Genomic DNA, 21,550 nt, shown 5'->3' on the forward strand with positions numbered 1-21,550 from the left:
TGTGGATGTGCTGACTGTGCTGAATTTGCAGCCCGGAGCGGGAGACGGACTCTCGTCAAATGAGGCGGTTACCGGACCGTGTCGGTTCGTGCGTGTCCCGTTTCAGCAGGACAGCCGGTGTCTGTATCAGCAGCGGCGAGGCAGCAGCAGTAGTGCGTTGCGCCAATGCCTCCTCTACCGGCGACGCAGAGACGCACGACGACCTTTGCGTCAAGCTGATCAAAAACGCGGATGAACCAGAGAGGAAAGGAACACCATTAATAAAACCCGGTGTGTCACATCGCTGCGCGTTGGTTTTATTTTGAAAAGTCTGGCTCACAGCTCCACGTTTATTGAGGCTCACTTGACAGAGGTCTCATCGTACGATGGTGCCGCGTCCGACACATTGTTACATAATAGCGGCGTTTTCCACCGTCAGGTGACGAGATCTGGATTCCAATATAAAATAGCAGCCTCTGCGTCTTTGATGAGCGGAGAGGTCATGATAAGCTTTGCTCTATATCTCCAGTACACTTTGTTTTGCTCACAATTATCTCTGCATAAATAACAATAATAATAATAAAGGTAAGGATTAAAAGATTTTGTAGACACTGTAATATTTTATTTTTTCCCCATTAAAATAAAAAAAACATTTTTAAATAAGCTATAGCAGCCAATTTTATTAAAAATTACGACCATCTGATTTCATAAATCTATAGTTTACTCAAATTTCAACTAATTCTTTTTCCTTATTATCCTTATGCATCCAAGCTCGCTAAATATTGCACTTTACAGCTGTTATATTTGTCATGGTGTCATCTGTTCATTCCACTTTGATGATTTTAGCTGTGGGTTGTACTGTGTCTAATGACTTGTCCAAGCTCATTTAGCAGGGGCAGTATATCAATAAAGGTCTCAGCACTGTCAGCAGATTTTCACAACAGTACCTACAGATGTATGCCTGGGTGGATGGCTAAAGATTTACTACAGAAGCGATGCATTAGATTGTAAGTGCTCCTAATATACATAGTTGGGTTATAACAGAAACTAACCACCTACCCCGCACCACAGTAGTAACGAGGCTACAAGACAAAGTGCTCAAAGTCTATAGCATACTCCCATTTTCTCAGTTAAATTTGTTTTGTAAAACATTGCATAATTAAATGACTTCACTTTATATGCCTGGTAAACACTGGGAAATCCTCCTGTTTAGAAGTGCTGTCATCTTATGGGGGAAACCCAGTTAAATCATATAAAGGCTTTAACACTGATATGCCAGCAGAGGGAAACCCAAGCCCACACATTTCTGAACAGGTGCATGCTCCTGAAAGACAGTTTTACTCATTATATTCAATACCCTGGCTTCCATCTTTAGCTGATTTGAATGTTTCAATCAGGGTAGGAAAGGGTGTTAAGTATTTGTCTTATAGCTGGGATTGCAACTCTGATAAGTCTTAATGGTTGTGGAGATTTTTGCAGTTAACTCACATGCACCACCATAACAATCTTCACTGATTAGAACGAGGGGGGGGGGGGGGGGGGGGGGAGGACATATACATGTATTGTGTCATGGTGGTCTTTGTAGAGAAGAGCCCCTTGCTCAGCTTTGGCAGTGCATATGTGTTACATCAATGGCCTCACTGACGGCATTGGCAACATTAATTGTACAGCAGGTTGCGGTCTAAGAACTGGGGCAGGCACCTGCTGCAGAAGTGGGTAAAGATGAAGAATGCTGTCCTAGATTGCCCACCAGCTCACCTTAGCCCATCCTGCCAAATTAATCAACTCTTCAGAGGCCGTATGCTTGTCTGGGGCAGGCATCCAAGGAGGGGAGAGGAGCCTGTTTTAATGCACAGGTCACGCAGACCTGTAGAAGCCTCCTCCATTTAAAAGAACTAAAGAACAATACAGGCACTGGGGTTTACACATGCCCTGCAGGATGGTGTGGCAAGATGTAGTTTGTCTTCAGCCATCTGTCTCTTTGTCTTTGAATGTTCTCTCATGAGATGCATTTTGACTGCGCGGGGGTTGAAGCGCTGCTGAGGAGGCTGATGTTTGATGAGGTGCACTGAGACGAGGGGTAGGGGTGGGGGGGGGATTTAGAAGCTCCATAGGGAGCTGAGATGACTAACTCACTACTCCTCCTAATCTAGGACAAGCACACCTAGACATCCTTCATGACTCTAATGTTTTACTCGTGTCGGGCCAAAAATATGTCCACCGAGGTTAGCCAAAGTGGGTCGCCCAACGGCTTTTTTTGGATCACAGAAAAAGAAATTGTGCCATCTAAATGATCGCTGTCTTCTAAAACCCACCCTGGATGGCAAAAAGCCTTCCCCGCCAGTTTATTTTTAAAAGTATCAAACTGGGTCAATGACGCCACAGAATATGACAAAACCTAATTTCGACACTTTTTAAACGCCTTAAATGACAGAGTAGTAGTGCTGAAAACCCTTTTCCAAAACATTTTATTGGTCTTATAGAAAATAAAGTAAGCTGTATCAACAAACATACAATATATACATCAATAACTTAGACACCTCAGAGAATCACATTTAAATCCACAGTTGTTACTGTATATATGAATACATAGTACTTATCTACAGATTGCAAAAGTACAATAATTTAATTTATAAATAGTTACAATTAACTATTGTCTGTTTTCATACAAAGTACTGCAATATTTTATTACAACCCATACAGAAAAATAACAAAACAGATTATTAACTTTGTATTACTCGCTTTAGTCAGATTTGTATACCTTTGAAACACAGACCCACTCCATAGAGAAGAGGGGAAAAAAACCTGCACAGTCAACCATTTACAAAGCATAACTTCATGAAAAAAGCCAATGTCTTGAGAGCTATTAAAAATCAACTGCCACACAAGTGCTGCTATTTATCCTCTAACATGTTGCTCAAACAAATACAAAAAACAAACAAACAAAAAAAACAAAACAAGAAAAAGTCAAAAACTAATTAAAAAGGAAATCTGCAGAACAAATTACAGTGTTAAGATCAATTTCAAATTCACACGCACGACACATAATGAGAACAGAAACGTTGTGGATGATGCTACAGCAAAACAATGAGCATTAACGACTGGTGTAGCAGCAGAGGAACTTCAACCGTACACAAACGCGCACACACACGCACACACACACACGGAGGGAAAAAAAAAAAATATTGCAAGTGGCCCTTGTGGCAGAATCCATCGTAGCATCAACATTATTTAGTGCATAAATATCTAAATAATAGCAGTTCATTTCAGTTAAGATCCAAGTTTAATTAATGGATTTGTATTCAGGTGATTGAAGACCAGAGTAACTGAGTAAGGCTTGAGTGCAGCTGTCACGATTCCTTTAAAAACATTGACAGCTTTGTTAGCGGCTTTAACCAAGGGCCAGTTGCTCTCCCACAGAGGGATGCGAAAAAACATAAATAAATAAAAATCTACAAAACATCAAGAATGATTAAAGAACAGACCTAAACTCTGACAATATTGATTACTCTTACATCTACTCTTTCACACCTTTCCACTGAGTTGCATATTAAGGGTCACTTTTTCACAATGGTCATTAATACCTACTGTAGCTACATACTATACAGCTGTATGTGAGAGAAAGAGAATCATCCCCAGAGGAGATCGAGAGATTGGTCAACAGTGCCACTCGAACACCTTAAAGACACTTGACACGAAAAAAGATTCACTCCACAAGACTGCCACAGCAATAAGGACGCCAACATTGATACTGGGCTATGTCGAGAGTCAGGTAATATATATTTTATCCCACAGTTAACCAGTCAATGCAGATAGCTAAGCATGTTGACAAAGTGAGGCTAGGATACAGACAGTATTACCAGCACTCAGATCTCGGGCAGTTTCACTGAGGCGTATCGTCTGCGAGCGGCTGCAGATTAACACCTCAGCCGACACTTTAAGACGTTCTGACCAGCAGGAGAGGGAGATCTGGATGAAGTGCATTCTGTTAATGTCATTAAACACCTACTTTCACCTTGAGGTGTAGACCTGCTTCAGTGTTAAATTCCTTTTAGAGGACCAGCAGAGTGATGCAACACTTGGCACAGAAGGAGCTCTCGCTGGCAGCTGTTGATTGTAATTCTACATAGTCGCACTGTGCCTCTTTCTGAGTGTGGATTGAAGCCCTTTATGACATGCTTATTAGAAAAAAAGGAGGAAAAAAAAAAAAACAGAAAAAGAACAGAGCTGCCATCCCCGCCTTCTTGCCTCTCATCTAGAATTGTTTGTTCATTTTAAGTGACCTGTTTTGTCCTGAGCAAAACAAGCAGGAGCTTAGTGCATACAAACCTTCAGCCAAACCCTTCTGCTTTTAATCAGACAATCTGAAGACCAGTGGGTAGATTTAGAAGAGTGATGCTATACCTCTTTGAGGTTAACCTTGCAGCATCTTATTTATACTAGCGTGACAAGGTGCAAGGTTTGTCAACAACATTTGCAGGATAACCGCACGCCCACAGGTAAATTCTAAAAGATAGCTTTTAAGGGCACTCTATCCCTGCAATGTAATTTACACCAATGATGTTGCTGGAATAATAATAATAATAAAATCCTTTACTTCCTGGTTACAGAGGATGTTTTTAGAGGGCATCCAGCACTAGATGCAACCATTATTCAGTTATTACTTTATGCTTCAAAAAGTCTTTTGACTTCATGTTCACTAATGCCGTTTCATCAAATTCTGTCATTCGTGGCTCAATGTGGTAAACTCGTAATGACAATATGATTTGTAACTAACACCAAGGAAGCGGAGGATATCACAGATGCCAATACGCACAAAGACAATTGACCTTGTTTACACCATCTAGTTTAGCTCTACAGATTTGTTTTAAATAGCACAGCATTGACATCTATACAGTGAACGACACTGCCAACTTGTCACTTACACATCACATCACGCGCTACCCCACAGTACGCGCCTAGTCACTAGAAAAAGCTATCAGACTTTAATAGTAAGCCACTTTCGGTACAATTGCAAAAAAGATGTCACAGGATTTTTTTTTTACGTTTTCTTTTTCTGTATTTCTATAAACAATGGAAGGTAATCTACCTAGTAATAAAAACCAAGACGTCAACTTTAGACAAAGTTTTCTACACCTTAACAATTCAAACAGTAAAGCTCGTGTAAAGATTTTCTTTTGGAAATATCTGACGGCCCTGTCAACAAGTAATTACAAAAAAACGCAATATATATCTTTTAAACAAAATCAACATATTACTTCTATGAGCAAAAATTAAGTTTCAAAATGTTTGTGGATTTCACCGTCCCCACAAAACATGAGGATATTACTGTAATAACATTCAGGTTTTCAGATATTGTAGAAGAATCTTGTCATATTGGAATGGCACTCAGCTCTGGAACAACATCATTAAGTGCTGCTGATCTTTTTTAACGTTTCCACCTAAATATGCAAGACCTCTTTGTATTTTCAGTGCATACATATATATTATTATTGCATCTACCAGTCATTTTGAAAATGACAAGTTCACGGAAGCCTGTCGCAGATCCATAAACAGAAATGAATGCTATGTTTGGGAGCATCATTGCATGCTTATATTCTCAACAGACGACCAACAGAATCACAAATTGGACTAATTTATGAGTTTGGGGTTTGTCAGGTTGTTTCAAAGACATCTGTAGCATTAAGACCAAGAGTCTGTGACCAGTTGTCAGTTATCCCAATTTAAGTCAGTGCATAATAACAAGCAAAGGGCTTCTTAGTGAGATATGTGCTGGCTTTTCCTCCTCCCACTCTGTACTGTGGATCTTGTGAGGAATAATGGATCCAATTTATTTTCTTACTGGTTTTGACCACCTGTGAAACTGTACCAATGCTAGTTCTTAGGACGGAAGAGACTTAAGAGCCAGATTTTAGGAAAACTGACATAAAAATCTCAATCAAAACAAGCAAACTTGATGCAGTCTTCTTCAATTTTCCACTTTCTAAATGTTTCAATATTGCAATATTTCTCCTTTGTTTATGGGACAACTGTATCGTCCTAAATTCTAAAGTTTGATTTTTATTACCCTGGTGACAGGCCTGTTAAAAAAAAAACAGACTGGTGTGTTGTTCTGTAAGAGTGAATTTGGAAAGCATATTTTTAGTGTTAGCTCCACGGTTAAAACTGAGAACTCACACAGGCATTCCTGTGCCATGTTACAATGCACTGACTAGTTTAGCCTTAAACATCTTTCTTCTGCCCTTTCTGCTACTACGACCTAGCCTCCGTTTTGGATTTGACGATGGTGATGACGCTGGTGGCAGCTACTTTACCGGGGATGAGGGGACCTATGACAGAAGCCATAGGTCCCCTTGCTGAGGTGACAGGGTTGCGGGCCACAGTCCTGGCAAAGCTCTGGAGGGCCTCGTACTTTGAACGCAGAGCATCCAGCTCCACCTTCATGCTGGCATTCTCTGTAGCCAGCTTGTCCACTTCCTGCTGCAGCTGAGCCTTTTGTTTTTCGAGCTCCTCCTTCTGGGTGACACGCTTTACTCGGCAGCTTGCGGCATAGCCCCGGTTCTTCAGGGTACGTCGCCGCTGTTTCAGCTGCAGGATTTCTTCCTTTGACATCCCCCGTAAATGCTGGTTCAGCTCCCGCACCGACATGGTCACCAGCTCGTCATCTGTTAGGCTGGTGCCATTTTCCCCCGGCTCCCGCTTCACCTGTGCGTGGAAATTAGTTAGTGCTGATCCTTTTATTAAAAAAATAAAACCTTATATATACACACACACAGACATTTGGCCACACAGGTTACCTTTAAGGCCTTGTTTCCCTTGTTTGTGGTAGTCATGCCACGAGAGCAGCGTCCACCTGTACTACCGGTTGATCTGTGAAAAGAAAAGACAATATATGAAACAAGAGTACTAGAAAAGAAACTTAATTTTTTTCTGCAAAATACACATTGAAGTATTTTCTGATAACAACAACAGCAAAAACAAAAATAGAAACCACATGACTAAATACACAAAATACAAAGTGGGTCAAGGACTTCAGACTTCCTTCTAAGTAATTGGAAAAACTGGTACCTGGACTGTTCGTGCACTTATGACAAGAACAAATAACTTTGCGGTATGCATTTCCAGATGACATTTAATTGGTTGGCAGCAATTCCAAAATTATTTCTTGGAAAGCAAACCCCAAAACAACACAAGTACAAGTACCATAGGCACATTTCAAAACAGAACAGATCTGGGCCTTTCTACAGCGCATCCATCCTCAAACACCACACATTCACAAAAGTACATGGGGCAGATTTTAAGCTATCCAGTCTAGACAGTCACACCTGTCTAGATTTGGCCTGCGTCCAACTATAATCCTATAAATCAATGAAAAAGCAACCCACTGTAACTACTGCAGAGCCCTCCAGAACAACAGGGCTGCACTGCAGTTTCTTCTGCCATGTCTGCACTGAGGGAACCACCAAGAGAAGCTGCGTCGGTGAGAAGTCCAGCCTACTGGTATTAAGACAGACAGAAGGTCAGGTGAATTCCATCGTGCGAGCTCTGTCACAGGATAAGTATGTCCTCTCTCTCTCTCTCACACTCACACACACACACACACTCACACACACACACACACACACACACACACACAGCTGTGGCCCTGAGTGCTTTACACCACACACAGTAAATGCTGTGTCAGCAACACAGACACCCACCACAGTCAGCCCAGCCCAGCCAGCACATTGCCTCGGTAAGCTGATTTACACAACCCAGCAGTGTGTGTTTATACTGAGCACATAAACAAATGCTAGCTCTTAGAACTTTTTTTTAACACATCAAAACAGGAAAGAAAGCATCTGAACAAAAGAATGTAAAAAAGAATTACTGTCAGCGTGTGCAGAAGTTTGCAGCATGCGTGCACATTAAGCTAGTCATCAGGGAAATTCATGTCGTCTGCACAGAAGCTCAGTGAGGGAAGAAAAGAAAAACAGATGAGTCGGAGCTCCAAAGTGCACTAAGATGGCCAGGATATTTCCATGGCAACAAAAGGGTGCTACAGGTGGACCGGTCACCTGAGCCAAACAGGGAGAGACAGCCGCTTGTTAAAAATGACCTGAATACGACACTATCACACAGGCTGGGGACATAACATGAGGTCAGACTGTGACTTGAATTCTTGATGCTTTCACTTCAAAAAAAAAAAGTAAAAAAAAAAAAAGTACTCTGGCTTCTTATAAAAACAAATGTTTCTCTGCGCTGCAGATGCCCATATAAAAAGCTTTTCACGCTCTGCACAGGACTTTTCAAATGTGATACTTTCATCCCTGATGGGCTGGCTATGAATAGCTGTCTGATAGTAACACGTATCTTTCACTGGCCTTTGTGGTGACTCATTTCCAGTAAGCATTTGGACCACAGATGCAAAACATAATGGGATAATGGTCTGCCTGATGATGCACAGATAATGGACAAATAGACAGGAAAGTACTACACTAATAGCTACTGGGATGAGACTAGGAAAAAAAAGGTTGCATCTTCCAAATTTCATATTAAGCCTATCATTTTCCCCTCAGTAGCCTAGACCCAACATTGTTCAAAAACCAGTTGGAATCTTGAAAATGCAGAAAGATGGCACACTGTCCAAGTTGAGGGGGCGTATTCTGTCACACATCTGTGTAGGGTAACATAGTAGGCATGGTTTGGCACATTGAAAGCTCACCATATGACACTGTGGAAAGACTTCACCCAGGCTGCAAGCCTCCAGCACAGGCTGCTGCCAACAGACGGCTACCAATGACAGGGCATGGCAGAACAACACAGACAAGGTCCAATGCACAGCTGCTCCCTTCCACTACCAGGCTTGTCATACCTCACAGAGACAAAGAGGCATGCTCACACAAACACAGAAACACAGGCAAAGAAAGGAAAACACACCTATAATTTCCCATAAAGAATAACAGGGAAATTTCAGACTTGGTGCACTGATCTGTTGGAGAATGCCCTTGCATTTGACAAAGACATAGTCACAATTTAAAAACAAAAGACACTGATGTCTTCCTTGCACTAATATATTAGCTCCTATTAATGATTTCACGTCTTTTGTGTTTCTAGCCGAAGGAGCGGGAGGCGAAAGCTGCAGCTTAGAGTGCGGGGGCATCGGAGGTAGGGAGCAAGTGCAGGGACATAGACGTCTTTTGTAGATGCTTGCTGAATTTTTATGAATCGCCTGGAAGAACGCTGACAAATCAGAGCTGATTGCTTGTGGAGGAGAGACATCACACCCACAGGAAATAGAAAACGCTGAGTGTGGTCACAGAGAGAAAGAGAATGTGTTAGAGAGAAAAAGAAAGAGACAGAGAGAAAGACAGAGAGCAAGAGAGAGACACAAAGAGAGAGAAAGAAAAAGAGAGACAGAAAAACAGAGAGAAGCCTTATGTAAAATGCAGGGTCGACAAATTTAGAGGAGCTTGAGAAGAACAGGTTGAGAGAAAAAATAAATCCTGATCTCAGCAAGGACCAAAACCAAGGTGCCAATTAGGAAGTTGTGAAGTTGAACTAACACAACGAGAGCAACCCATCCAACCTTCAAATGCGGTCTTTGTTCATCTGAAGCAATGCAGTGCAGCTTGCAGAGGTAGGGTCGGCTTAGGTTGACTCTGAAGAAGGGAAAGGGGGTTTACAAGAAAAACAAAAACAAACAAAAAAAAAACCCCAACAACTCTAGTGCGATAAATGCTGATGTGACATGATAGGGCCGGCCCTCAGCCTGTGGCATCCTTTAATGATCTCGTCCCCTCTGCAGGATCTCTCCAGGGGAGATGCCAAGGATGGACACCATTAGCCAGGGGACTCTTTGTTGAGGGGGAGTCGAGGCTACAGCTTCGACACACTGCATCCCCCAGATGAATATTTATTACTGTCGTTCGCCGCCTAAGGTGGGGGTGGGAGACGGGGGGAGGCTGAATAAAGATGCTCAGGAGGTGATTCTTCAAGGATACATCCAAGGCTCTTCCATCAACGGCTGTCTCAAAATGGCGGTGGGCTGTTGGGGATGGGGAGGGGGTGGGGGTGTATTTCTGGTACCGGAGGTGGCACACATGGTGGTTCAGGGCTGCAGGGAGGGCCAGCTCCACTTGACAGCAGTGTAACAAGATTATCAGGGCCATAAGAGCAAACAAAAAACCCCAGCAACCTGCCTCGGAATCCAGATTACGACAGCGCCTGCTCTCTGAATACTAAACACGGCTGGGGAAGGACTAACAGGGTACAGGGTTTGCTGAGACAGGACAGTGGATGGCACATCACGCAACTAATCACATGCACATGCATCGCACAGTGACAGATCACCAAAACCACACAAGCACATACAAATTTAACTTGTCATGATCAATTCTTGAAAAGAAGCGTCCGAGCACTGGGCACTGGCAGCTTGCTAATGAAGTGAATAAAAGTAGACGGTGGAGGTGCATGCTGATGAAAGACTGTGTTCAGGGGGGGAAAAAAACAAAACACAAGCAGCATCCAACAATGGCAACAGAGCTCTGTGAAACTAACAGCTGAATTTCATCTCACACCAAACAATACATTTCAACAATTTTCACTCCAAGAGACCACGATGTGGCTCATTTTGATCGTATGCCCAATTAAATTTCTTTTCCTTTCTAAAACCAGTGTGGACTTGTAAAGAAAATTTGCACAGTTTGTACAAGACTGAATAACTAGAGCTGTGGCCCAGATGTAAATTAGGCCTGACAGAAGGGTGATAGAATGTTTAGCACCATTTTCAATTCATTGTCTTTGCAAATTCTGGATATCTTTGATGATTAGCTAAACAACAAAAGGAGAGTGCTTGCTGTAAAGTCAGTACAATCAGCTATTCAGTTTCCCTGATCAATAATGTATAAGACCTATAGCCTCTCGGTCCATTGTCACAGACCTTCCAGGAAACAGAATGATGGCAATGACAAAGAAACTGAAAAGCACATGGTAAGTGCCTGAAAATAAAAGAAATGTCAGTCCTTTTCTATGATTGGGCTTTATTATTTTCCACTTACTCTTTCCAGGTTGACATATTTAATGCAGTGAGCCAACATTTTCACGCTGTACAGCCAATCTCAAGACTTTATGCCTAATCAGAGCCTCTGCTCTTACTCCCTCACTTCTAAGAGAGTTGAAAAGATCGCCTAGATATTCAGATCTAATCATTCCTCCCGTCAGCTGAGCTAAGTCAATTATCAAGCAAGCTGCATGTGTCGGGCGCCATTTAACTGCAAATTAAAAATCAGACTCCTCTGATAGCTCTGGAAGAGATACTGGCAGAGTGGTATGAACTTGTGTGTGCAGAAAACAGTGTGCGAGTGCGTCTGAGAAAGGTACGACGGGAAGAGGGGAGGGAAGCTATTAACTACTAAGTATTCAGAGCGTGAAATAAGAGTGACAAAAAGAGGGAGAGGGGAAATCATTCAGCAGCTTTCAGAGGGAAATGTGATATGCTTGTAGTAGAGGGGAAATACTAAGCCAGTGCTTTTGACCAGCAGACGTTCTGGGCAATGCTGAAATAGCAACTAACCAAAATTGCCAGCTTCCCGTATTAACTGACCCCTAGAGCGTAGGGTTAAACTGCTCCTGCAAAATTCTGTTAACAGTGTCTGAAATTTACTTTAACTCACTGACCAAGTGTGCTTTTAATCTGCTAAAATAATAAATCGACCTTCGTTCATATATTCTATACGCGTTTCTAAATATTTTGTTGAGACGCAGCGTCAAGTGACAAACATTTAATATATTTATCAGGGGCTAATCAAGTCAAGCATGAATAGTAAAAAAAAATTCTAAACTTTTCACATCAATCTCCTCAACAATGTAATCGCTTTCTAATGCTTCGTCTTTTGCATGAATCTAAGAATTTAGGCTCCTGTTCAAAAAAGACTGCAAAGCCCAGCCTTAGTCTGAGTTATGATGAGACGATTGGTTAGATAGTTAGGGTTATACAAAAATGTCAGGGTCAGGTCTTTGTGGAATACTGGTGGGGGAAAAAAAGCTGTGTGTGGGTGTGTGTGTGTGTAAGTGTCAAACTTTGACAGAGAGGGAGGAAGACAGAAGCATATGAGTGATCCCAAAACACAGGAGAGACCCTAAGCGTCGCTTTAATTTTGGTTTGGAGAAAAAAGAAAAGAAAAAAAAAAAAGAATGAAAAATGCCACCGTGGGGGACTGTCCACTAAGATTTACTCACCAAAATAGAAAATCCACCTACATTTGGTGCATGGGGGGGATGTTAATTCGTGACCATGTCTGTACATCATCCTCACACTGCTCTGGTTGGCAAATACTGTCTTATTAGATAAACAGAAGCATCCTGAATTTGACCTTTATTAAAAAAAGGAAGCACTGATAACCAAAAAACATCAAACCACACAAAAAATTAAATAAATCCGCAATGATATAAATGACTAAATCATTAAGTCACTAAATTATTGGATAAGGATTAAGTGACTCTGCTTTGGAGGTTTAGTTTTCACACATACTGTTATTAAAGATGTGAGAGAGAAAAAAGACGTAAGAAAGAATTGGTACCTGCTGTATATCTAAAGAAGGGAAAAATCTGTTATGTTCCCTCCAATTAGATTCTTAGTAGGACCAAATTTTATGTGGAAAAAAAGAAAAAAATCATGTTAATACAGCACAATGGCTTCAAGGTAATACTGCATTTCCATAGTCAAATATGTGGAATTTCCTTCTATGTTTGTAAAATTTGTGCCAACAAAGTAAAGACATTTGCCAATAAATTTTTTCCTGTCTGATATTAAAGTCACAGGCACTTATCGTTTCTCATTTCTGATAACCAGGCAGACTCTAGGCAAAGAAAGGAGAGTTTGATGAATACAAATAAACTGATTTTATGTAACCTAGTTTCCTTGGGAAAAAAAAAGAAAAGAGCGAGAAAAAAAGTCGCATGTAGAAGCTAGTAGGCTATACTATGAAGAATAGCATGTGGCACATTTATGTCAGATTTTTGCATCCAGTTCATGTCTTTTAAAGTGAAAACATGAATCACTGCCCTTAAGGGATTGTATATTTTCTTAAGTCACTGATAATGGGAGGTTTATTTAAAGGGACTTGTTTGTACTAACCAATGTTTTGATACATTAAAAAAAAAAATCTATTTCCATGTTCAGCAGCTGCTATCTACTGAAGCCGCTCTGTTGGTATAACCAGTAGGACAGAAGTGGAGACTTCACTGGCCTTTCACAGTATCTGCCTGGAGGACTTGATTAAACAGGAAGAGAATAGCTCTTGATACTTCAGCCTTACACTGGCAGAGGAAGTAAGGGTTGCAGGCAACCCACACACTGGCAAAATATCTAGGAGGTTCACTACACTGGTTGAATTTATATTAAATGCATATTGCATTGACCTAACACAACCACAACAGTTTTGTGCTGCTCACAGAATTGATAGAGCAGGTCAATACGTTTCAATGCATTTCAAGTAAAAGAATATCAAATATGTGAGCTATTTTACTTACTACTGATGCACTGATATGATTTAAAACAGTCTTCTCCTATTAAAACAAAAAACAAAAAACAAACAAACATCAAAATAAACAGATCTCAGCAGCATCATCAAAAAAAAAAAAAGAAGGAAAGAAAACAAACACGGATGCATTTTCTCCTGTGGAGAGCTTTGATTCAAATGCAGTGAGAGAGCAGAGTTATTACCTGGAAATATCAAAGATTCTAATTTCTATTAATAAGACTGCCTCCGCTCTTTTCAAATTTTGGTAAGTGATTGATGAGCCCTGTCTACAGGATATTTGATGGCGTCTCACAGCTAATGATTGTCCCACAAAGAAAACAAAAACAAAACACAATTTCACCATTAAAAAAATTAACATATTTCGAGACATGAAAACTTAAAAGTGTAAACACGCATACAGCTAGCAGTGTTCCTTACTGTAATCCTCCTTAGACATTCCTCACATATTCTCACATAAGCTAAAGCTTGTGATACTTAAAGAAATGATCAATTTTAACAATAGAGAAAGGGGAGGAAGAAGATTTCTAAATTATCTTATGGCTGAAAAGATTATTATATACCGCAAAGGTCGCTAAATTGATCCTCTAAGCACCCAGCGTATTTGTCCACAAATGGTGAAATATGTTTTCTCTGCGTAGGACAGGAGCTTGAGCTAAATAAAACTGAATAAATATCTGAAAAGACATGAAGTATATAAATGACTGCTGTATTTCGCAAAAGAGGCTGCCCAAGGACAGCTTGCATTGATTTTCTTTTTGTCACTTTTCATTTGTAACTGTGTTCACAATCACGGAGTGATTGGAGAAATAAAGACCTTAATTTGTAAGTAAGATTAGTAACATTTTGTCAGCTTAACACAGGTAAAGACTGTCAGACTGTTAATTTTAAATTCTGCTGTATGTAGAGCATAGTTTAATGAGGTACATGTTTTTAGGAACCTATTAGTCATTTGCAAAGAATGTTAAGTTCCTCAAATACAAATGTAGGGAGCACTAATGAAAGTTTAATTATCTGCCTACAAAGCATTTACCTTCAAACAAAAGGTCATATATATATATATATATATATATATATCCTAAAACTCTTGAAAATCCAATAAAAGTGATGCAGAGTGACTCACCAATTTAATTTGACTTAGCTTCTTACAAGGGTACGACTAAAATTCGCTTGTTGTTAATGTCAATTTACAGCTGATGTGTCCCACACACGAATTAGCCAAGATAAAAGTAGGTTACATGAAAAACCAGCGGCCAGCGCACAGCTCTGTGTGCATGCTCACCATGTTCTGTCTAATATTGACTATTCTAAATTATGAACAAACAGAGAGCAGTAATGAACATGCCAAGTGTAAGTTCCAAACAGAAATTCATCAAACACACTGACTGGATGAAAGTACTACTTTGAGAAGTGGAGCGGGCATATCGCAATGCTAAGCAATCATAATCCGCACTACACTTGCAAGAGGTTTCATCACCAACATTCCCTCCCTATTGCAAAAAGGGGGGGGGGAGAATATATTGATCTTTTTCTCCCTTCCTTCCGGGCATTCCCATTGCCCTGTGCAGCTTAAGCAGCACTTTTGTGGACAAATCCCACATTTGTGTTCCTTTCTGGAGGCTATAAATTGTCCTGAATAGGCGTAACTACTCCCAAGGCACAGCTGTGTTGGCTATACAGAGGTGTTGGTGGCCAGACTGTACTCTATGCAGTGTAAAGTCTTGCCTCATGTTTCGTCAACCTCACATATCCTCTTCCACCCTCCACTGCCTGCCCATTCTGAGCAACACCACTGGGTATAAGTTGTGCACTCAGTTCACCTCTATGGTATCCAGCCTTGCTTTATCTTTGCTACCTCAGTGAAAGAAAAGATAAATCTAAGCACCGATCTACACCACTCCCTGCCTCCATCCACACGCCACTGCCAGCCCCACCGGGCTCTTATATGGACCATCATCTGTTCTTGTTACCTGCAGAGAAAGGCAGAGATGAGCATTACGCTTTATTGCAAAGCCGGGCTTCTGATGTGGGGCTGGCCTGTCCGCTAAACACACTTCAATGCCCTGCTCGCATGAACAGAGATGATGAAATAAGTTGGGTATCTGAGCAAGAATGGGCAACTTCTATCTGTTTAGCCCTGCCTATATGGGCTCAACAGTTTCCAAGGTGACTTTTCAAATTGCACACACTCTCCATGGATAATTCATTACCTGCGCCCTCCATAAATGTGCACTCTAATAGGCAGCAAATTTCATCATGTCACACATAGGGTAACAAAGGCATCTGCCAACCCAAAATTAGAGAAATGACGTGTTACGCTGCATTAAATGATAACAGAAAAAAGCTGGTTCTCTATAGCATTTAATCACTGCTCAGCAACAAAGACGAAAGGGCATTTACAGAATGCCACATTTACCATTTACCATTTACATTTACATTTATAGAGATGTTTCAAACACTACCCTGATTTGGGTGGTGTATTTTTTTTAACTTCCTATACATCATATAATTACACCTGACCTAGTTTAAGCATCCACTCATTGCAGGGCTATATAATAGCAACACACGCATAATATCTGCTTATCGTGCATTTTTTTTAAATGGATCTTGACACCTAAGCACTTAGTCTAAATATACTCACAGCCTGTTTGTTGATGTACATCATGGCAGTGCTGCCATAAAAATGCACATTCTCAGCTGAATGTAGATGAGGCTATTGATAAATGCATGATGGTCATCACTTGATGCTCATGGCTTGACTGACTTGCAGGAAAGCTCAGCACCATTTCGATCCATCTCCCTAATAACGGTGGCTTGGTGATAAACATCGACCCTTATCAAGCGAGCAGACCTTTGTCCGGTGGTGCCATATTTCGGGGTGGATTCTGAGAACGTCTAAATACATCATTGTGATGATTCAGCATGATATAAAATACCGCTACTTGTTTGCAGGCTCTGACAATAAAACAATGCTGTGTTGTTAACTGCTTGGCTGTGGCATTAAAGCCAAGGGCGGCTGGTTTGATTTGGCTCTGCCATTGTTACAATTTAACTAGTGGTTAAATGAATTGTCACTTCAGGTGAAGCAATTCAGTTCGAAACGATTGGTCTGAGAGCATTTCCTGGAAGATTAAAAATCAATGCATTTATTAAAAAGAAAAAGAAAAAACACAAAGAAACAACACATTTCTCAGATCTGACAATCACAACCGCGTCTATGACAGAAATGTTACGAGAGAATAACACAACCAACCTGGTCTCGCTAAACCGCTGGCTCGGCTCGCGCTTGCTCCTTTTTTTCCTCCACAACGAGGTGATGAAGCAGCAGGTTTGAGCAGCAAGAAGCGCATGAGTTGACAAACCACCAAAAGAAAGCGTAGCGGCACAGCGGACACCAACGCGTCCCTCGCAAACTATTTATTTAAACGCAAAAGAAAGGAAAAAGAAGCGACCTAACACAGGGTCGCACGGTTTTTGACATTCCACGACTCTTCTCGTCTCCAGCCTCTCAGCGCCTGCTCGTGAAAAAAAAGTGGCAAACAACTCCCCGCCTACAAAACAAGCAAGCGAGGAAATCCCCGTGTGCTCAGTCTTTCTACTATTTGTAGCAATACAGCAACGAGAGCGAATCCACAGCTCAGGGAGGGGGGAGTTATCCCTCAAGCGCGAAATGGCTGGCAGCCCCCCCTCCGCTCTCTACTACATGAAAATCAGATTGACACGTTTAATTCACAGCTCGCGCGCGCGTGTGTAAAAGATTAGCTGCCATCTCACCGTAGTAGGAGCACTAATGTTCCCGGTTACAACCGAGCATTTCATGTGTAAACTTTCAAAATAAACCCCCGAGCTGTGTCAAAACGTGTGCTGACCACTTGGATAATCAGGGCACTTTAGTTTGAAATGTTTCTGATGTGAGAAAGGCTAACTTTACCAGGAGGCTAGCTATGCTAACCCACTAAGCTAGCCTCGGCCAGCTTGACAGCGGCGAGGCGAAGGCATGCACACTCAGCATAACAACAGCAGCAGCAGCAGCTCTGTTTGCTTTATGGGCCCACCTGACTTCAAAACGACGCCCCTCCGAAGTTGTAGCTGTTAAAGTGCTCGTCTGAAACCTAACATCCGAGGCACAGCTGAATTTCGGCTCCACTGACAGAAGCGACGGCGCTTCCAAACGCCTGCCCGTGCTCTCCTTGTTGATTCCTTTCTCTTGTACCGAAGCCAGACGTCATCGTGTTTGGTCACGTGCCTCCATTCATGAAAGATTTTCTTTGCTCGCAAGGGGGAAAAAATGATAACTAAGAATACAGCATCCTTTGTTACATTGTTTCTTATACTTCCTGTTGTGACTTAGAATCAGCACTGCTGGCACTGTGAGCACTGGCACAAATAAATCACAACCACAGAATTAGTTAAATGTCTAAATTTAATAAACTATTTTGAAAATACACTCATTTGGAGTACAAAATATAGCATTTTATCAATATCTGTAGTATTGCAAAACATGATTTTGGTACAAAGTACAATACAAGCTGCAATGGGATATCACCTCGAGGAAAAAAAAAAAAACAGTTGTGAAGTGAACCTCTTTGGCATGAAACACGATCATCAGAAACAAGGTTTAGAAAGCCAGAGAAGAAACTGGTAGGATCATTTTTGTTCCATGAGTCAACTAAAATACCAGGAACAGGGATATAAAAGAAAGAAAAAAAGCATTTCATGGTAACGGAAATGGAGATTTTCTTACAAAAGGAAGCTATTATCGCTTGAAATCTTTCTCTTGTTAAGTCTCACCTCATATTTTAGGTGATTTACTTACTTAGGTCAACAACTACCCGGCAGTAGTGGTTGTAGCATATAGCCAGATCATCAGTGATATGACAAGTTTGCAGTTTCTCCACCTGGCAGGTTATTTTATTTCTTTTTGGTCCTGAAGCTGCTGCTGCTGCTGCTGTTGAACATACTGATCCCACGAGATCTGACTCCAACAGCGTCTGGAGTGACTCCCGGTTGCTGCAGCACTTGGTCCAGAGTTGTCTTCTTTATGGCAGCAGGGGAAATCTTCTCCTGGTCAGCCAAATACTGAAGTTCCCTTTTTTGAAATATAAAAAAAGCAGAAACAAAAGAAGATAAACATACAAGTTAGAATGGATAATACATATTAATCACAGCATAATAAATCAGTGTAGTAATAACTTCAACACTAGGTGATATGTAACCAGAGAAGCCACAATTTAAAATGATTTGTACATACATAGCTCCATCTGCTGTCTGAATAATAAACTTTTAAAAAAAATTGTCACCCTTTGAGCAATTGAGTGAATTGCTTTTCTTCTGTGTCTTATGACAGGAACGACAAAAATGTTTCTCTGTTTGTTGAACACCTCTCTCGCCAACCTACCTCGTCCTAACGCAAGAAGCCTCCACAGCATTGATGAGCAGGCTGCGGAAGCCACCACTCTCCATAACATGTAGGGCGTGGATCGTGGCGCCCCCTGGTGAACACACATTGTCCTTGAGCTGCCCAGGGTGCTGCTCCGAGTCTAACAGCATCCGAGCAGCCCCCTTTGAAGAAACACAAAGGAAGCGCCACTGATTGATTGCATAAAATACGCCACGTGATAATGAACATTCAGACTGTGTCAATGTGCACAATGGGACAGGACAAGCTGCAGGTCACACATAATTGAACAGTATTCTTTTAAACTCAACTCATAGGCACTAGGGGTATTCAGAAACACAGCAACATCAAACCAGGATCAAAACCTAAAAAAAAAAAGAAAAAAAAAGTATATACTGCATCTATAACGGACATACCAGCAGTGCTTGGGCTCCGAGGCGTACAGCCAATCTCCTGTTCAGGCCCATTTTCACACCACCATCAGCAAGCGCATCTACAGCAGTGAAAGCCTGCAAGGTCACAATCATCAACGTTACTATGATGGAAAGAGGGCAACAAGCCGGAGGGCACGTTTTTCACAAATGCTGCAGCTATGGCAGATTTGCAAAACACACTGATAGGTAGAACGGACTCACATAAGCAGGGCCGCTGCCGCTTAGGCCAGTGACTGCATCAATCAGGTCCTCTTCCACCTCGGTGCAGTAGCCGACACTGGCCATCAGCTGCTCCAGGAGCTTTCCATCCTCCACATCTGCATAGCTTCCTGTAGCATAGACAGTGGCCCCTTCACGGACTACCACTGGAGTGTTGGTCATGCAACGTATGACCTTTGGAGAAGTGCGATACTGCTGCAGCTTCTACAAAAAGGAGCAATGCTCTAATTTAGTGACTTCATTTGAAGGGATGATGAATGAAAGTACCAGTTTAAAGTTTCTTATAATGGATGGATACAGCAAGCAAAAACAGATTAGATGTATGTATAGGCGATGTGAGCACTGAAAAATATGAATCAATAGCGTTTATAAGACTTTAAGTTATGCGTCTGGATTCATCTGGCTTATGATTTGCATTACCGTAATGTTTTAAAAGTAGTACTATAATTAAGTGATCTAGTGTTCATACAAGCAGGGTACACACCAACTCTTACGATGCACCATACCATGTCACTACAAATACTAGTAGATAATTACTATATTTACACCAATTGACTTATAAAAACTAGTGTAACAAGCAGCTTGAATAGGAAGGGGGGGCTTAAATGTGTTTAGTTTGTAAGTTTCCCACCATAAAACACACAACATGTAAACACGACGGGCTATGACTTGCCTTCTCTATGGAACTGATTCGGACCCCTGCAGCACAGGACACAATAAGGTGACGGTCTTCGATATCTGGTCCAATCTCATCGAGGACAAAAGGAATGATGTGGGGCTTCACAGCCAGGAAGAGAACATCAGTCCTGCTCACTGTCTCCTTGTTGCTGGTAGTGAAATTTACACCCAATTTCTGTACAAATTGACTTCTTTTAGTAGTTCTTCAGACAGGTAAAATACATATTCATAATTACACAGAGTCACTAATATAACAGACTATGCACCCGTAGTTGCTGCACTGTGGGGAGATCTGTGTCTGGAGAACTGGCTGTGATTTTGTGCGTGGCAATCACGCCTTGAAGAGGGGAAAAAATAACCAGAAATCATTTCGGTGCCTGATTGCAATCTACATACATCAAGAATACAAATGAAATGAAATTAATGCACATATGGTTAAAGGTATGTTTCGAAATTCACCTGCTGCCGTGAAGCCTCTCACCAGAGCGTGGGCCAGCTGGCCCGCTCCTATGAAACCCACGCTCATTCTGCCTGTAGGTATACACAATTTAAAACATTAAATTTAACGTTTTGTCTTACAAGTGACAGATGAACCAAGAAAGGATGAGCCGTGTGCCCTTTTTACAGCTCCGACACGTAGCGCAAACATAATCTTACTTCCGTATTATTCACTGAGGGAGGGCAAGGCGAATCCTGGACACATAATGGCAGCAGCCATAACGCTAACATTCATTACATTTATGAACAAACGGAAGAATCTTTAAGCTGACAGACAGACAGACCAATACCAGCTCTTCATAAATACCTGAAATTACAACTCTGTCAACGTGTCCCAGGTGATTAACGCTGTAGCTTCTGCAACAGCGACCAGAAACGAATTTGATTGACGAGGCTTGCGAGCCAGTGAGCTTTCACCCTTAGCTTACGCGTGACAATTTCAACCAATCGCAGTGGCAGCAGCGTAAACTTTGAGGCGGGGTTTAAATTGCACCAGGCTGTGCTGCTGAAAGGAAAAGCTGGTTAGGAGACGCAGTCGCTTTACTGGCATCTACCGTAGTGATGGGATTTCCGGCTCTTTTTAGAGATCCGGCTCTTTCGGTTCGACTCACTAAAAAGAGCCGGCTCTTTCGGCTCCGAACCGGCTCTTCAGGTTGTTTTGTTGCTTTAATTAATTTATTATTAACAATAATATAAAATTATGCACAAAAGGAATTACTAACATAAAAACAAGTGGTTTTATTTATATATGTTTATATATAAATATATGCGGTGGCCCCTAGAGACAAAACACGTACAAACTCCAAAACACATTTCTAGCATGA

At 41.4% G+C, this 21,550-nt stretch overlaps 2 protein-coding genes across 3 annotated transcripts; both read right to left on the bottom strand.

Annotated features, from left to right (window-relative positions):
• Nucleotides 1–5,570: 5,570 nt before the first annotated feature.
• Nucleotides 5,571–17,687, bottom strand: LOC146633752 (transcription factor MafG). 2 transcript variants are annotated; one of them, XM_085352465.1, is made up of 3 exons: nt 17,555–17,687; nt 6,777–6,849; nt 5,571–6,684 (listed from the first exon to the last, which is right to left on the bottom strand). In XM_085352465.1, exons 2-3 carry the CDS (start codon nt 6,810–6,812, stop codon nt 6,232–6,234), a joined length of 489 nt encoding a protein of 162 aa, XP_085208591.1. In that variant the 5' UTR covers nt 6,813–6,849; nt 17,555–17,687; the 3' UTR covers nt 5,571–6,231. The 2 variants fall into 2 exon arrangements, with proteins under 2 accessions (XP_085208591.1, XP_085208592.1); XM_085352466.1 differs by lacking the exon at nt 17,555–17,687 and adding an exon at nt 16,753–16,836.
• A 463-nt stretch (nt 17,688–18,150) lies between these two features.
• On the bottom strand, nt 18,151–21,084 carry pycr1a (pyrroline-5-carboxylate reductase 1a). Its single transcript, XM_085352467.1, has 8 exons — nt 21,034–21,084; nt 20,688–20,759; nt 20,495–20,565; nt 20,224–20,403; nt 19,533–19,754; nt 19,314–19,406; nt 18,898–19,061; nt 18,151–18,588 (listed from the first exon to the last, which is right to left on the bottom strand). The coding sequence occupies exons 2-8, from the start codon at nt 20,752–20,754 to the stop codon at nt 18,411–18,413; spliced, it is 975 nt and encodes a 324-aa protein (XP_085208593.1). The 5' UTR covers nt 20,755–20,759; nt 21,034–21,084; the 3' UTR covers nt 18,151–18,410.
• Nucleotides 21,085–21,550: the final 466 nt, after the last annotated feature.

The sequence above is a fragment of the Diplotaxodon limnothrissa genome, linkage group LG4 (genome assembly GCF_057381915.1).
Source record: "Diplotaxodon limnothrissa isolate DT_005_m linkage group LG4, D_limnothrissa_male_GT1.1, whole genome shotgun sequence".
In the NCBI taxonomy this organism is placed as follows: domain Eukaryota; kingdom Metazoa; phylum Chordata; class Actinopteri; order Cichliformes; family Cichlidae; genus Diplotaxodon; species Diplotaxodon limnothrissa.

Excerpts from the sequence above, each read along its gene's own strand:
- pycr1a (XM_085352467.1), bottom strand. The coding sequence starts at position 20,754 with ATGAGCGTGGGTTTCATAGGAGCGGGCCAGCTGGCCCACGCTCTGGTG. Across the intron at positions 19,407-19,532 it reads GCGGCAGCGGCCCTGCTTAT|GCTTTCACTGCTGTAGATGC; the intron begins GTGAGTCCGTTC and ends GTGACCTTGCAG. Across the intron at positions 18,589-18,897 it reads GCTTCTTGCGTTAGGACGAG|GGAACTTCAGTATTTGGCTG; the intron begins GTAGGTTGGCGA and ends ATTTCAAAAAAG.
- LOC146633752 (XM_085352465.1), bottom strand. The coding sequence starts at position 6,812 with ATGACTACCACAAACAAGGGAAACAAGGCCTTAAAG. Across the intron at positions 6,685-6,776 it reads AGGGAAACAAGGCCTTAAAG|GTGAAGCGGGAGCCGGGGGA; the intron begins GTAACCTGTGTG and ends TTCCACGCACAG.